Below are 18255 nucleotides of genomic sequence, written 5' to 3' on the forward strand. Positions count from 1 at the left end.
AAAAAAACTAATGAGTGTTTTCATTTATGAAACAGCTGGTTCACTGCCAAACACTAAATTATCTAAAGTAGTAATCTCTTAACTTCAGTTCATTAAATATAGTCCTATTTATAAATACTACACTGGAAGGACGTAAATAATCTTCTTAAAATTGATCAATTTCTACAGAGACTGGTGAATAAATAAAAAATTTCTCTTTACTATATTTTACTGTATCCATACACGATTCTCAGTCTGAGCTTAGAATGGAATCTTTTGGTGATATTTGTTAAAATGGAAAGCCAACCGTACAGGCAGGTACTTCTGTCAGGCACTGCCTGACAAAGACAATTGCCTACTTGATGGATTCTGCCCACACTCAAGCATCTGCCTACCTGCAACCTACTTAACAGCATGGTCTAGAACTGGGGACTGACAGGACAGTTAATAGGCCCTCTGGGGGATTCTATTCTGCCAGTCCCATCTGCTCAAGGACCATGTCTTGCTCATATTGCATTTCCCATCATCTGCCAGGACAGTCCTCTGCCCCTAGCCTGTGGGTGCTCAGAAAGGACTACTGCTCAGCTTCTCTGCCTGCCCTCCCGGCAAAGGATGGAGAGGTACGAAGGGCAGTGGTTATGGGCACAGGCTCTTGGAGGTGGGCAGACCCGGAATCCTAGCTCAGCTCCTTATGACTGAGAGCACTTGGGCAAAGTGATGAACTTCTTTGAGCTTTAGTTTCCTCATCTGTAAAACTGGGTTATAATTCCTACCTCAATGAGATGTTAAACAAGAATTAAACAACATAATGTACAGTAAATGCTGTCTGATACATACTAAGCAGCCCTTAATAAATGATAATTATTAAAATATTACATAGTTTTAAAATATGAGGTCTATCAACCAACTGATGACCACATCACTATACGCAAAAGCAAAAATATTCGTGGACGAATATAAAGAGACATGTTTTACCTTGATCACCTCTAATGTATTACACAAGCCAAAACTGAATAATTTCTTTAAATAGCTCAATATTCCTATATCAGTCCTTGAAAAGCCCATTTTCACATTTTAACAAAAAGTTTCAGTGCGATAACCATTCAATGACCAATGCTCATTTTATTTCTGCTGTGCTTTCTCATAATACAAACTCTCAGAGGGAAGAAACTATGTCACTTCCCAAGTCAGTTTTGTAAATAATGAACATCAAACAAAGCTATGAAATTCCAAGCCACCTCTGAATTCAGGTTTCTAAATTAACAAATGGCTAAATAGTTTGTGCTTTAAATTTTTTTCCTTAAAAAGGTCAGAGAAAGTATAGCATGCTGGTCTTGTGATCAAGGCTTTCTCACCTCTTCTCCACTGTACTGCTTCAAACAGTGCAAAAATCGGCATGTGTTAGAAAGCCAGAAGGAGACAGTTTCAAAATCATCACCTCTTTTCTGAAAGAGAGAATAAGCCTAAATTAGCTTTTTCCTTAGGGAAATAATAGCCTGAAAAAACCCAACAGATACCAGAAGGCCCATTTCCTTCACTTGCCATTAACAACAGTTATAAATCACATTGCAGTTGTAAAGCCTCATATCGTTGCTAGAGAATTTCAACCACTGAGTTCACTGGTTGTTTGTTACTTTGCTTGGCATCCATTTTCTGGCCATTAGAAAATGATGCCTGGTCATGCAATTGATATTCGCTTAGCAGTCCCTTTAAGCAGAAAACAATTCACCAAGCCACAGCTTACCCAAACTCACTTCCCTGAGGGTTACTGAAGGGAATCAGAAAGGACTAAAGGCACAAAAGGGAATTACAAATATTGTGAAGCACTGAAACCCAGATTAGGTTAAAAATCTTGTCAATGATAAGATACAATTTCTGGGGAGCTTATCAGAAATGGAATGGAGGAAGCCCTGTGCAGAGCAGTGGAGAGTTTGGCTCTTCATCAGGTCTGGGCCACATGTCAAAACACCTCTGCGAAATCAAACCAGGGACACACGACAAATACACTTCAGTTCAAAAAGGGATGTGAAACAAATGCACATCCACTTGAAATGGTATCAAAAGGGTGCTGTGTTCAAGTATCTACTCCTTTTTAATCTTTAAACAATTTGGTACAATAATTAGTCAAATTAGATAAATTTGGAAGAATTTATCCAAATTTTCTCATCTTGCAAGTAAGATGAGAGGGAGAAAACTTTACGATTTGGCTTTGTTGTCTTTGTAGGAGTTGACTTAAGAAGTAGTAAAACTCGTAGTCTATCTAGATGTAATAGAGCATCAATACACCAAAAATTAAATGAGTTACATTCAGAAGACATTCATCAATTTTTGAATGTTAAATGTTCAGAAACTCCACACTTTAGTAAGCACTGTAGAAAGTAACCACATAGACTATCTGTGCAGGAGGGACTGAGAACCGGCATTAAAAGTTATGACCAGGGGCTGGGGGAGGGTGTGTTTAATGGGTCCAGAGTTTCAGATGGGGAAGATGAAAAAGTTCTGGAGATGACGGTGGTGATGGTTATATAACAGTATGAATGTACTTAATGCCACAGAACTGAAAAATGGTTAAAGCTAAGAATAACGTTCGTTGTTTTTCTAGATTGTCAAGAGGATGATCACGCAAGTGACTCAGTGATTACTGAGTTATGTAGGGCTTTCTGTTCTATTATGTAACTTTGCTGCCTTTTCCAAGTCTTTCCTCTCTGATTAGCATCTGTGTGTTGCTCCTCGCATGGAACCAGGCATTTCAGGTAACAAGGAAAATTATGGGATGAGCTGGAGAATAATGGGAAGAAAAGTCAGAAGAGAATTTTAAATGTTTTATCAGACATCTTTTTATATGAACGGGCTAGGTATTACTAAACTTACTTAATACCTATTTTAACTATAGCATCATATTCCCTGTATATATGGACTTCACTAGGTATTTTTAATTTAGTTCTAAGACCTCAAAGCAGAAAATTTCTATGATGAAACTGAATTTGCTTCACAATCAAATGCAAGTATATTGAATTAATTTTGATTACTGTTCAACCTGAGCCCTGTTTTGAAAGAAGGCACATAGACACTTTACAGAATGAATGTTTCCTACAATGGAAGGTATCGATTAAGACTAGCAAGTGGTCATAACTGGAAACTTAGCTCGAGTCTAAGGAAGAAAAAATACCTCTGTACAGACTCTGTCATCATTAATATTCATTATGAGAATTTTGTTGAACATGAACTGACCTTTAATACTTTTTTGATGCTGTTTATTGTTGATGTTAGCAACGACCTTACTTTCTGATCATCATTCAGGTAGTCAGCGTGTCGAACACACATAAACAGGATATATGCTGGTAACCCTGGAATCAAATTGACTGCTACACCACGTGGCTTCAGTTCTAAAAAAGAAAAGAGGAAAAATAATCTTATATAACTTTGAAAGTCTTCACGAGGAATGCTTTTTGAGATACAAAAGCACAGTTCTCATGTAAGAGTTCAATCATTCAGGGTAAATAGGTCATGTTTTTAAAAAAGCATATTTTAAAGGCTCACTAAGTGGAGAAATTCTTGAGGGTAGGAACATGTGAATCTTAGCTGCTTATACAACAACTCCCAAATGTCTATCTCCTGCCCTGACTTTTCCTTTGAATTCTAGGCTCATGTGTCAACTGGCTTTTGACATCTCTGCTCAGGCGTGTCAAACTAAGCCCCTCCCAAACTAAACTCTTCATTCCCTATGGAACCTGCTCTTCCAGGAGTTAGGTGGGTCCTAGCAAGTGTCCCTGCAGTGTGACTGACATCCACGATGCGGTCAGGATGCTGCTACAGCACTATACGCACAGCAGTCAAGGATGACTAAAGAAACCAGTGTGAACATTTAGTAAATGAGTGACTAGCCTTTCCCACCACCAACACATGTACCAGAAAGACCTTTTATCTCACGCAGGAAATACTTGCCCAGAATCAAGTTCTTAACAAGTTTTTGCTCATCCTCCTTCTTGTATTCCAGCATTCCTTGGAAATCCTTTTCTTTTCTGGGAATGTTGACTGGACGGATGGGCTCATCAATGATCTGTCCTGGGGATATGTTCTCCATTTGGCCCACTTCATCAGAAACAAAAAGAAGAAAAATGTCTTCCAGGTAGAAAAGATGAGAGGTTTCCATGTTCCTATAATTTTAAGTAAACTCTATAACAGCAGAAGCTTGCCATATTTACCACTTAATTGTCCCTTCTTTCAATATTTTTTCTGGTAAAACTGGGTGGATAGATGATAAAATTATATGGTAATGTCACTCTAACAACCACTAGTGCTTGGCTACTATCAACACTGAAGAATCTTACTAGATTCAAAAGCATTTTTTTTTGTAATAAGGTTTACTTTCTAATAAGATTAAATGTCTCCAAAGTAAGTCGTTTAACTTCTTAGTTAACTAATCAGTATCAATCATAAATGTCTAAATATATTTCGACTTTAATTTACAGAAGGAAAAAACAATATTCTACAAAGAGGCAGCCAGACTATAAAAGATTCCCCTTTACCTTTAGCTCTATGAATCTGGTCATTAAAGAAAAAGAACATTTACTTTAAATGTATCATTGCAATCAGTTCAAACCACATCAAGATAGGTGGTAGAACCGTGTTTCTTCACACTAGTTGATGTGAAATGTATTATTTCTCACAAAGGCTTCATAAGGAAAAGGCTTAATGTTCTCCTGTCACCCCTCACTCCCAAAGAAATCATGAGCAGATAAAACAACCTGTATTTAATATGATTTCCTAAATATTATTCAGTTTTTTGTTTGTTTTTAGTAAAGTGCTAAAAGTCCCACCACAAAGCTGCAACCATTAAAGTACAAGCGCTGGTTAACAACCCTTTCAGATGTTAAAAATGATCACCACTGTTGATGGCAGCTGCGAGAGAAGAACTGAGGGTTAAAAAAAAGTCTCCAATCTCATCTCAAAATTGAGAATTGAATGGGAAATGCAAGGGAAGGTAAGGGAAAACATAAGTTATGATGGTGTTTGTGGAGCTCTATGCTAGTAAGATTTTTAATTCTCTTATCTACAGGAAGGGGGGCAGCTAAGAAATCTATTTAGTGTTATACAGCAGAAACCAACACAACATTGTAAAGCAATTATACTCCAACAAAGATGTTAAAAAAAAAAAAGAAATCTATTTAGGTGTAGTTTAAGTTTGAGTTCAGAGACTGCTGGCAAACAAACAAAATGCAGATCAGATGCATTAGAAAGTTTAATCTTGCTGACTCCACAAGGTATCAGGCATGCTTCTCCTGTCACTCTGGGCAACTTCCGGTGTTAGTTCTGGGAAGCCAGTTCCACAGCATGAGGTTATCACAGAGAACACCAATACCTGCCAGCGCTCTTGCTCACGTGGCAGAGAGCCTGGTGACACCTCGTCCACCTCATGCCGCAGCATCGCACACCGGGACTACCAGCGCTGAAAATCACCACCATCCATCAACATTATGATATCTAAAGAGCGATCATACTGTGATTGGACAAATCAGGGCTGTGGCCACCTCCCATAACCTAGCGTTTCGTATGCATGATGCAGTCCGGAACCGCAGGACTAACTTAATGCCTTGTATGCCTCTCTATAAGAGATAGGAGATTCAAACTATTTAGTTTTACATAAGTTATTTCTGGAGTCACTTTAAACACAACAGCATGAGGATCTCAGGATCAGTACACAGTGACCTTCACAGCTCATGTATATATTCTGCATGTAAAACAAAATAATAAGATCCCTGCCATCTATGTTACTGGTTTGCTTTAAGCCACAGAAACAATTCAATGAGGGGAAACTGGGAGAAAACAGATTCAACATATTAAGTTTATCAACAAATGCACATATTTGGACTCTGTATAACTCAAAAAGAATGTTTTAAACCTACTGATTTTATCATATCTAAGGTGCCACTGATTATGACATATAGTATTATTTTATATAACACTAAAGAAGGAAAAATATTGCCAGTTAAACTAAAACCTATCAACTGCTGTAAGATACATCCTAATTTCAGAGATGTTAAAATATGAAAAATTGTGCACCACAGAATTTATGAAATATGGTGAATATTTTAACTAAGAGATATTATGTTTTAAAAGAAAGCTTCACTTTCCTTTTGCAAAATCTCTAACGAAGATATTTTTGGTTCTGTACAAAAATGTCAGAGATAAAATTTGCCATACTTTCATTAAAATTTTACTCTGTCTTTGAATTCTTCCCAGAGATTAGAGTCTTCACAAAAACTCACAGGTAAAATTTAGATGTCAGCTCAACATAACCTTGATTTATTTAACAAATCATATAATTAAAATAATCATATAATTAAAATGTCAACCCTTACGTAGTATCAGGAAAAAATAAAGCCTGAAAGAGAGAAGCCAGAATACCACCCAGTTTTTAAGAGACTCAGGGGACCTTGGGGGTCATTTAGTTGAATGCTCCATCTAATACAGCAATCTTCTAGGAAGATCTGAAGCAACATCTACTTCCATTTTCAAGTATAATAGATTCTTTATGCTTGAGAGAAAAACATTCCTGAACCTTTTTGTCCTAGAAATAGAAAGGAAATTGGAAGACTTTTTTTTTCCCCCCTCACTTTGGTTCAGGGAAGATCTTGATCTCAGGTTTAATTGAGACAGTCAAATGAATTATTATAAGTAGAGAGGGTCTGTTGGAAAATACGACACAAAGAAGTCAGTGCTCTTCAGAAGGCTTGGGTTCTAGTCCCATTTTGGCCACTAAGTGGCTGAGACTTTGGAAGTGTCTTATGGTTTCTGGGACTCAGCTCTGTTCTCCTCTGAAATAATTAACTGATTTCTAGAATTCTTTTAGGTCTAAATTCTCCGACTCTATGAAAATTGAGATGGAACACCCACTCCTGGATTAAAATACAGCACAAAGCATATCAAATTTTGAAACACTCTCCATTTAGCCATATAATTTCTGCTAAAAATTATGTATGTTGGCATTAAAAAAGTCCTCACTGTCTTCTAAAAATGTCTCCTTAATTAAGTGTAGCCCATAGGAGGAGGTAAGAGTCTTGCTATTTTAAACCAGAAGCATTTAAGTATATTATATTTAGAAAAATATAAGAAAACTTTTAGATATTAGAAGGTGCTTTGCTGTACAAGGTTATCAGTATTTTCTGTACACTGTGGGGATAAGGGGACAGGAGAGAAAGGTGTTGGAAAAGCGTGTTGTCTTTCTTCTCTGCCTTGGGGAGGAGAGGTACACTGCACTCAGCAAACGCTCAAGTCACATAAATCTACTTCATCTTATTCTGTAGATACGTATTATTTAACTCAACTTTTCTTAAGAATATCATAATGACTTTTTTGTTTAATCTATGAATTACCTTCTCAAATGTACTTATAGATTTAAGAATATAGCTGGCAGGATAGTTTAACTGATGAGGTTGAATTCTGATTGATAATGGCTTAAAATTGCCCTAAGCTTTCTCTTTAAGTAAAATATACATATCAAAGAAAGCTAAGAAAAAATGTAAAATAATAAATGGCTTTTCTATTTATCAAAAGTTACTAACATATGGTAAAGAAACAATTAGGAGCTTAAAAAATAATCTTACAAGTTAATACCCTTAAAATCAGTTTTGTTCAAGCGGATACTCTGCTGTCTAATTATCATCTCATGATATAATTAATGCAGAGTTAAGTACAGAAAAGTTCTCTGAATAAAGATTTTTAAAGTTCCGCCAACAGACATTATAGTCTGGGTCTGTGATTGGGAGGTTCAAAATTTTAATATAATATATGAATCACATAATGCTAAAGGATTATATAATAAAATATGACTGCAAAGTAATCTATCTGATTTCTAAACAAATATTTCAGTATTTGTACATCCCAGGGAATATTATCCCCTTGAAAGTAAATATCCATGTTGCTGTTCTAAATATTTCTTACACTTACCTACACATTCAACAAACATTAATGGAATGATTATGACGGGTCAGACAATATACTAGGTGCTGTGAAAACAAGAGGAAATAAGAGGTGGTCACCATGCTCAGGAAGTTCATAGTCCATTGAGGAAGCCAGTAATTCAAACAGAAAAACTGCTAAAAATATGACAGTGAAAACCACAAAAGATGGGAGGCAAATTGCGGTACACAGAGGGTAGAGCCGTAGGGTCTATCTGTGTGATCAGGAAAGGCTGCTCTTGAGCATGTGACATATAACTCTGGTCTCAAAGGATAAGCAGGACTTGACTAAGAGAAGCAAGAAGATCAAACAGATGGAACAGTTACGACAGGCCTGACACACTGGAGGAATGAGAGCCACACAGTTAATCATGGTAGATTCTTTTGAACATTCCCAGTGATGGGGAATCTTCACCCTTTGAGCAGAGCAAAAGTTATTCAGAGTGACAATGACAGAATAGATGCGCAGGCTGCACAGTATCATTTTTGGTCAAAATGGTAATAGCCTGCATAGGTCTGAAGGCAATTCCAAAGAGGGTCTCAAAATCTCTTGAACAATGAGATCATTGGGGAATAAGCTGAGAATGTGGCTTTAGCCCTGTTCACTGCTATATCCCTGGCACCTACTTACTGAAGGAACAAACACTAACCCACAAGACAAGAATCATTTGTATATAATAATAACCGATATTTGATCACTTCTCAAGGTGTTTTCCCATCATCATATATAAATCATGAGATGTTTTCTAAAATCTTATTTCTTATCATCATAATTCATTTTTTTCTTATTTACTTCTCTTTTTGTTTTCCATTAGATGTAAGTTCTTTGAGGACACAAACTCTGCCTTACTCATCTTAGTATCCCTAATACTAAGAATAACAGTAATAAAAATAAGTTGTATATAGGATTTACTGCGTGTCAGGAAATATACCAAATGCATTCCACATATTAATTAACTTAACCCTTACAAACCGTGTCAGGTAGACACCATTATCATTCCCATTTAACAGGTGGGAACATTGAGGCATACAGAGGTTCAGTAACTTGCCCAATATCAGACGACTAATAGTGGAAGAGCCAGTATTTAAACCCGAGAAGCTTAGCTACAGAATCCATGCTCTTAACCACCATGCAATACTGCCTAGCATAGTGCCTGGTCTATAGAAGACGGTCATTAGATGTTTGTTGAATGAATTCTCTCTTTGTGAATTATTACTACCATGAAAAGAACATTTTCCCCCACGTAGTAATGAAAATTTCCACTCCACGGAGGCCAGGTTTGCAGAACGTCATTTTTGTTATTGTCCCTAATATTCACACACAAACCTTTTAAGCCACTAGTATTGCATATAAAACCAAGGTTCAGCAACTGTCATAGAAACATGTTTAAATACCTTCTAGTTCACCAATTTTTTTGGCAAATACTTTCAGTTGTTTTTTCAGTTTCCGGACAGTCTTATCTTGTTTTTCCAGTTGTTCCATCAAATCCTAAAGATCAAAATGAGAAATATAAAAGAAAGATCAAAATAAACCTTCTAAAATGCACAGAAGGAGAGCAGACACAAAAGTACAGAAATAGCACTTGTTAGTTTTACATAAAAGCTCCATGAAAGCTCATTGGTGGAGCCCCACCTGGCTAAAACTGGCAGGCAATGGGAAATGCAGCTATAATAAAAGCCAAATGTTAAAATATACAATGCAGTAAAGTCCTTTACAGCGTGATGGACAGCAGGCTCACTGTGGAGTCTTTTCCAGTAGACTCCACAACAATTAAATGCTCGTAAAACATACTGCTATTCCAGTAGAAAGGTTTTCTTTTAAAGGGGGAACAGGCAAAGTAAATTCTGATGAATGCACACAGTTTTGTGGGAAGTTTTAAGGATGGTTGAACTTAGGGGCTTTTGATTAACACCTATGTGTGTGAAGCACTGTCTCTATGAGTCTCACCCTTTGGAGAGGCTAAAACTAGTCCTGTAACTTAAGAAAAGTTAAGAAGTTTTGGGAATTAAAAGGTAAGTTAAAAAATAACGACAGTGGGGTGGGATAGGGAGGGTGGGAGGGAGACGCAAGAGGGAGGAGATATGGGGATGTATGTATATGTATAGTTGATTCACTTTGTTATAAAGCACAAACTAACACACCATTGTGAAGCAATTATACTCCAATAAAGATGTTTAAAAAAAAAAAATAACGACAGAAAACAGGATAGAGTGGTCTACAGACCAAGTGGCAGGTTGGATAACATGCCCATAAAAATCTCCCAGGTGATATAAGTTTGCTTATAGAGAAAAAAGGGGACAATTCCACATGGTTTATGCAAAAAGAGAAAACAAAAGCAGTTCGTTCAAGGGCAGGGGGTTAAAAAAACTGTGATAATTGGCTCTCTAATCAAGAATTCTTTCAAATGACCGGCATAATTAAAAGATCGATAATTAAGAAGAAAAGTGGACAACAGCAGACTAGGAGCTTGGAAGGGAAATAAATCAGTGATTTAATAAGTCTGTGGTTGTTATTCAGGTTATGGATTTAAAAAGCTTTTATAAATACAAATATTCATTCATTTTCCAGTTTAGTTTAGACAGGGCTGATTTAGATACTAGACCAGTGATTCAAAAGGAACAGTTGCTAACATTTCAAAGCGTTCAGTTGTGTTTCTTGGATTTTACTTTATCTCTCAAATCACATTTTGCTTCCATCACACTGTAAGCCTAGTGTTAATAACAAACTGAAGGTGACAATGGACGCAGGACATTGATAGAGGCGACATCACTGGCTAAAAGACAGCTGTGGGGAGAAACAGGTTTTGTGACAGTTTTTGAAGAGACTTCCTGGGGCGGGGCAGGCAGCGGTGTGCTCTTCAGTTACAGAGGGCTAGAATTAGCAGGGAAGACAACAGAGAAGCACTATGAGTTTACATACAATCATCCGTTTGTAAAGTGAAATCCGATATGATTGATACTTCTTAGGATCATCTGCATATAATTCCTCAAAATACTGAAAAAACAGGCACAATGGACATTTGTTTTTCTCTGTGAGGGGAATGCTACCTCTCAGCAAAATCAATTTTAAAATATTTTAAAACACAAATTAAAAAAAAAACAACAACACACAAATAATGAAACTACGTATACTCAAAAGGCTCTGATTTGTCACCTGCCATTGCCCTCTAATTTTTCTAGTACATGATTCTGATTATATATACACAAATATATTTTCACATGCTCAGAGGAAACAGGCTATGTTAGCAGGTAAACAGAGCTGTGGTCCACATTCCCCAGAGAAGGCTGTTATTTCACTCCTCAGACCTGCTCACAAGTTGCTGCACTTTCTTTGCTGCCAGTAGCAGCGGCAAGAGTGGGGAATTCACTTAAAACAAAAGTGAGAATAATGGCAAAGTTGGAGCTCTTGTTTGAAGTTGGAAAGACTGATGAGAAGCTGTGTGCCTTCCTTCCCTGAAAGGCACCTTGTGGGTGGCCTGTGACACTTGCCCACTAGAGGAGGGAGAAAAACCAATTCTGTGATTGTGTTGGGGGGTAGGTGGGTGGGAAGGATTTGCAGGGTAGAGTTTCTCAGAACACTAAGCCTAGGCCCACTGCTGCTTTAATATTCTGCCCAAGTGCTTCCTGAAGAAATGCACAATTAAGATTGAGACACTATAATGATTGTGAAAAAGTGCATCATCCCCTATCTGTAAGTTTGAATCCTTTCTCCTGAATTAGTAGTCAGCGAGGCAGAAGCAGCTGACCTACAAAGGGTTTTCCTAAAATTCAAACTCGTTAACTAGATTCTACCAGCTGAGAATTTGGGGGCTTAGTTTATGTTTGTATTAGCTATAAAAAATTGAGAAGAAAAGTAATACTGTGCATAAGGTTGAAAGGGAAATGCTTAACCAGCTTAGTGAAAAAACTCTGAGAATCTACCAGCCAGAATCATCTTTATTTCATGGTTTCACCTTGTATTTTAAGATAGTCATTTAAAAGCACAGAATTTATATGCTCATCAATTATTATTATATTATTTAATACATTTATCAATTCTTAGGCATTAAAGCATTGTTAGTTTAATTTAAGAAACAATATACTTGTGAGTAATAAAATGACATCTCAGAAATATTCCATGATTCAGAAGACCTTCCCCCATAAATTAGTGATATTTCAGGCCCTTTGGAAAGAGTCCAAACTCTGCCCTCACCCACCTTTCCCATTCCTACAATGTAGCCTCACCAGGAAGCTGTCCTCAGAGGGAAGGATAGACTGGGAAAAGAATACCTTTGAGCTTTTTTTTTTTTTAGATTAATTAATTAATTTATTTGGCTGCATTGGGTCTTCATTGCTGTGCGCGGGCTTTCTCTAGTTGCGGTGATGGGGGGCTACTCTTCACTGCGGTGTGCTGGCTTCTCATTGTGGTGGCTTCTCTTGTTGCGAAGCACGGGCTCTAGGTGCGCGGGCTTCAGTACTTGTGGCACGCGGGCTCAGGAGTTGTGGCTCTTGGGCTCTAGAGCGCAGGCTCAGTAGTTGTGGCGCACGGGCTTAGTTGCTCCGTGGCATGTGGGATTTTCCCGGACCAGGGCTCGAGCCCGTGTCCCCTGCATTGGCAGGTGGATTCTTAACCACTGCACCATCAGGGAAGTCCCATACCTTGGAGTTTTGCTTCAAATTAATATAAAAGATAGTTGAATAGATGACACTAGAAAACTATTTGTAATGTAAATGATCACTAATGGAATAATGGAGGGATAATTCAGATTGTTAAATCTTCAGAGAAAATCCAAACTATTCTAGTACAGCTCATTAAAACCCTGAATTAAAGAAATAGAAACAGCGCTTCACTGGTGGCGCAGTGGTTGGGAATCTGCCTGCCAATGCAGGGGACACAGGTTCGAGCCCTGGTCCGGGAAGATCCCACATGCCACAAAGCAACTAAGCCCATGCGCCACAACTACTAAGCCTGCGCTCTAGAGCCCGTGAACCACAACTACTGAGCCCACGTGCCACAACTACTGAAATCCTCATGCCTAGAGCCCGTGCTCCACAACGGGAGAAGCCACCACCACAATGAGAAGCCCGCGCACTGCAATGAAGACCCAATGCAGCCAAAAATAAATAAATAAACAAACAAATTAATTAATTAATTAAAAATATCCCCAAACAGAAACAAATTACCACTAACCCTAAAGAGCTTTTCTCAAAACCAGACTGACACTACAATATAGATTTTATATAGAAATATGGAATTGGGAGTTCCCTGGTCGGGTAACTGAGGAACTGAGATCCCACAAGCCATGTGGTACAGCCAAAAAAAGTGGAATTATACTTTTTCAGTGACTTTTACTTTAATAAATATGTTTATCAAACTAAAGTAGAAATCTGTAATAAAAGTTATTTTGTGACTGAGAAAGAAACATTTTAGAAAATATTTTCTATAAAAGAAAGAAGGACAGAAAGAGAAAAAGGGAAAAAGAACAAACTTGGACTCTGTGCCAGCACTCAGAATCTGGCACGGGGAAAAAAATCTCCTCATTCACTGCCCAAGTTCTGTTAAAAAAGAATCACAAATGTATAAACTTGAATCCTGATGTTCCTCCTCCCTGACCTTGGAGCTCCAACCAAGGTCAACCTAAAGCCCCATGTTGGTTCTGCCAACTGCCTTCCCTGACCCTAACTCTAACCCCACTGTCTGCTAGAGACAGGGGCTGGGATGGCCACAGTGGTGCTTGGGGACCAAAGGTTGTGACAACCACATAAGCTCCTCGATGGCAGAGAAGCTGCAGCTGACGTGGAGGAAGCTGAGTTCCTGAGGATATCAAAAGCCCAGCACACAGTCGGCCGATATCTTCCAGACCCTCCAAGTGAGGGCTGAGGATGCTGAGATGCACCAGGGCCTTCTGTGAGAAACAACCCAAGCACACGCCTTTTTCACTTCTACCAACGTAGTCGTTATTTTCCTTACTCTGTCCCTGATAGGGAAAGAGGGTAACAAGTGTGGGGCAGTGAGTGTTTCCCAGTCAGGACAGATGTTCTGCTCAGAAAGCAAGGAAGGCCGCCCTGCAGGGCTAGGCCCTGTGTGCTGAGGCGTGTGGCCCGGCACCCGCCTTACCAGGTTCTCGTTGGTGAGCCGGGTGATCTCGTGCTGCAGGCTGGCCTCGATGCGGGCCTCTGGGGGCAGCTGCAGGTTCTGGGCCAGCAGCTGCTGCTGCCGGTTGTTCTCCTCCTTCAGGCTCTGGATCTCCCCGCGGAGGGCTTCGGCCTCATTCTCATGGCTCCTCTTCTGCGACTGCAGCTGGGATTCCAGGAGCCTGCGGAGAAGCCACACGGGTAGGAAAGGGAGGTGACACCAGAGTCCCTGCCTGAAGGGTGCAAGACTCCGTGCTCGCTTGCAAGGGCAGAAAAGCGGGGACTCGGTAGTGACTGTGTAGCTTCCGACTTGATTAGAGTCTAGGAGCTCAACCAAGGGCCAGAAATGGAAACAAATGTGCTCACGTTTGTGTCTTTCTGAACTGTGGACCCTGCTACAAAGTTCTCAAAGGCCCCTAGAAACAGGAAAATTTTAGCTCTTTTGAAAGGTTCATAGGAAATGATGACTAAAACAATCAATTGAAAGACATAGGTTAAAGAACCTGGCTTACTACATTCACAAACTAGCATTTAAGTTGGCAAAGCTAGTACCTTTGCCACAAAATCACTGCACTATGGAGGACAAGATTACAAATGCCCCAACTAATTAAATATGCCTTGAAGACTTTCAGCATTAATAATTCCAGGCAGAGGGTGAGACCAGGGTCCCATTTTTACTTTCTACTTTTATCTCTGAAGGGCAGAAAGGCTGGAGTGTTACTCTGAAATACATACAGATTTACCCAAATCCAGACAGATAGTTCTGAAATTTCGTATATATATATATATAAAATTTGTCATCTTCCCTTTCCCCATAAACTTCCTTATCAGTAACAGAATCCTAACAAGATATGGTTTTAGAACATCAATATTAGTGGGACCAACAAAGCAGCTACTGCTTCTCTGAGCAAACATACAAGTCAGCTGTGCCGTGAGTAGTCTAGGGCAGGAGGATACTAGAGCAAACTGGCATCCTCCCTTCACCAGGCACCCCCATTTCTACATTCACCACCTTTTCCAAAGCCAAGACAAAGTTATGGATAGGAATTAGCTAGCATGAAGAAAGAAAAGATGTTCTTTTATTCGAACCCCCTTGGTTATCAAATGCTGGGCAACACTTACTGATGCCATTGCAAGCAAACAGTTAACAGCAGACTAAAAATATTTTACTGATTATAAAATTTCAAAAGGATTTGAACCAATAACACCACAAAGTTAATGACAATGGTTTGTGATTAGAACAAAGCAGAATAAGTAGAAGCCCCTCGAACAAAGAGTCTGCTAAATATTTTTAAAAATTCATCACTAAAATGGCATTTTTAAGAGATTTTAAGACACAAATCTCACTAGAGGAGATGAGTGTCTGTGTTAGAAAGGTGTTGCTATTTCAATTTCATTTGCTTTCCCCTAAACATATTTAACATGTTGAGTTAGGGTTATTATTTTGAACTGTAGCAATGCAGGAAACCCTCTTTGTTTGCGGTTTCACAGATCGGAATTTCACAGTAACCACACAGAATGCCGAATCGTGTACTTAACACTGCTGTTAGGCAGCATGATCATAATATATGAGAATGTAGACACATTGCCCAGGCACATATATTCTTTAAATTGATCATTATTCCAAACAAGAAACCACTAAGTAATAGGTATTAATCTCTCCTGCAGTAGTAGCTTGGGCTCCAGTTAAGAGGTTTGGATTTTCTTCCACTTTTAGTGAGATATTCACAAATTTTAGTGTCTGAAATTTACCCAGGAAGACAATTAATGAATAAGAAATACAGAAGTTAAAGTCGGGAGGCCACTGTTAGTAAGAAAAACAACAAATTAATAACATTCCATTTTGAGGAGACAAATATAACCTGTTGGCTTGTTTTAACCCTTCATAAACCAGCAACAGCTCTCCATCCTCATTCAACTCATGGCCATCCATAGCAGATGATCTTCCATGCAAAAGGAACAATAATGCAAAACACAAAGGGATGGTAATGAGATGATGGTGGTCAAGAGCAGCACGTGATAGTTCAATATTTTATTAAGTCAACAGGACTGTTTTTATTAATTACAGATGACTTTAAGATATTACCACAAAAATCATTTTTGGTTAATTTTTTTTTAAAAATGGGTAACATGTAACATCACACGTAAATATGTAGAAATTAAAACAAAATAATCAACATCTAGAGCTACTTTTCCTGCAAAATAATAAATGACTGCAGAGGTGAGAAGGAGGTTCTGTTTTTAACATTTTATTCAGCTAGCAGAGTGATCTTTTTTTTTTTTAAACATCTTTATTGGAGTATAATTGCTTTACAATGGTGTGTTAGTTTCCGCTCTATAACAAAGTGAATCAGCTATATGTGTACATATATCCCCATATCTCCTCTCTCTTGCGTCTCCCTCCCATCCTCCCTATCCCACCCCTCTAGGTGGTCACAAAGCACCAAGCTGATCTCCCTGTGCCATGCAACTGCTTCCCACTTCAGCTAGCAGAGTGATCTTATATGTCACATATTATGTTAGAGACTAACCAAAACAGTCATATACATATAGAATGAAAATTTCAGCTACTGTCTTCATGTGGCAATTTTCATAATTCATTTCAAAATGAAGTTTTAAGTCTTCTGGGTAGGAATTTGTTTTAGCTTAATAAAATCTGATTTTGTATTTTTTAAATTATTTTTAAAAATTCTTATAGGAGTAACTTATAAGCCAGTATATGTCCAAAGTTCCCAGCTTTTATGACACAACTTTTAAAAGATTTTTTGTGTCAAAAATTAATTTTAAGACCTGGGGAAACTGCTTTTATATTAGAAGTGTGACACATTTTATTAGAAGTATGTAGAATTAACAAAACTGACAGAGTTGGTTATAGTTTTTTTTCTACTGAGGGTATAAAAATAATATTTTTGAGTGTTTGTCAAGTGTCAGACACCGTTCTACATCCTTCCACATGTATCATTTCATTTAGTTCTCCCAGTAACCCAATATATATCATTTGCCACACTGCAGAAGAAGACACTGAGGCTTAGACGTAAGATACCTGCAGGGGTTGCACAGTTGGCAAGTGGTGAAGGCCAGGGCTATCTGACTCCAGAGCCCAGGTTCTTACTCCTCCTACTAGACTTCTGTTTTGTTTGTTTTTTTTTTTTATTTATGGCTGCGTTGGGTCTTTGTTGCTGCGTGCAGGCTTTCCCTAGTTGCGGCGAGCAGGGGCTACTCTTTGTTGCGGTGCGCGGGCTTCTCATTGCGGTGGCCTCTCCCATTGCAGAGCACGGGCTCTTGGCGCGTGGGCTTCAGTTATTGTGGCTCACAGGGTCTAGAGCACAGGCTCAGTAGTTGTGGCGCATGGGCTTAGTTGCTCCACGGCATGTGGGGTCTTCCCAGACCAGGGCTCGAACCCGTGTCCCCTCCATTGGCAGGCGGATTCTTAACCACTGTGCCACCAGGGAAGCCCCTAGACTTTTGTTGTTGATATGATGTTTACATAAAACAAATTTCAGAGATTGCTCTTCTATTTTCCATCTACCATCTCTCCCTGAAGAGTTGATTTATTTGCATGGTTTCAACTGTATTATTACATGCTGATGACTTCAATATTTACATCTCAGCCTACATATCTCTCCTGTTCCAGATCTATATTTTCAACCACCTAATGAATTTCTCTCCTTGGATGTCTTCCTACCTCCTTAAATATTTGTAAATCTACTGATCATTTCCTGTACTTCCCCACATCCCAGACCCAGGATCACAAACTGGCATCACTATATCCAACCAAGTATCCATAGCAGACACTGCAGAGTTACCCTTCACGGTCCCCATCCCACACAGCCAACAAACTGCAAGGCTACTCACCCCAACTTCTTATGTATCTTTCAAAGTGTCCCATTTCCTTCAATCCCAACTGTTACCAACTAAGTCAAAGTCACTATAATCAGTCATTCAATTATGGTAATGACCTCTTAACTGGTCTTTATGCTTTCAATCTTATTCCATTACAATCTATTCTCTAACATAAAAGCCAGGGCTAGCTTTCTAAAATTCCAATCTCATCATATCATTCTCCTACTTAGAATCTTTCAGCAGCTTCCCTGGTGGTGCAGTGGTTAAGAATCTGCCTGCCAATGCAGGGGACACGCGTTCGAGCCCTGGTCCGGGAAGATCCCACATGCCGCAGAGCAACTAAGCCCGCGAGCCACAG

The 18255-nt window shown here is 38.8% G+C and overlaps 1 protein-coding gene across 4 annotated transcripts in view; it reads right to left on the reverse strand.

Annotated features, from left to right (window-relative positions):
- The window catches only part of MYO5A (myosin VA), a 216427-nt gene that overhangs the window by 17067 nt on the left and 181105 nt on the right, over positions 1–18255 (reverse strand). The window contains exons 30-36 of one of the 4 annotated variants that reach the window (XM_082444704.1): positions 15917–15997; positions 14038–14236; positions 10861–10935; positions 9336–9429; positions 3925–4071; positions 3211–3365; positions 1335–1424 (exon numbers count right to left, since the gene is read on the reverse strand). In XM_082444704.1, the coding sequence (XP_082300830.1) occupies positions 1335–1424; positions 3211–3365; positions 3925–4071; positions 9336–9429; positions 10861–10935; positions 14038–14236; positions 15917–15997 (841 nt within the window). The remainder of the gene's footprint in view (positions 1–1334; positions 1425–3210; positions 3366–3924; positions 4072–9335; positions 9430–10860; positions 10936–14037; positions 14237–15916; positions 15998–18255) is intronic. The other 3 variants (XM_082444706.1, XM_082444705.1, XM_082444707.1) reach the window with 3 other exon arrangements.

The sequence above is a fragment of the Balaenoptera physalus genome (genome assembly GCF_965194825.1).
Source record: "Balaenoptera physalus genome assembly, chromosome: 2".
Classification (NCBI taxonomy): Eukaryota; Metazoa; Chordata; class Mammalia; order Artiodactyla; family Balaenopteridae; genus Balaenoptera; species Balaenoptera physalus.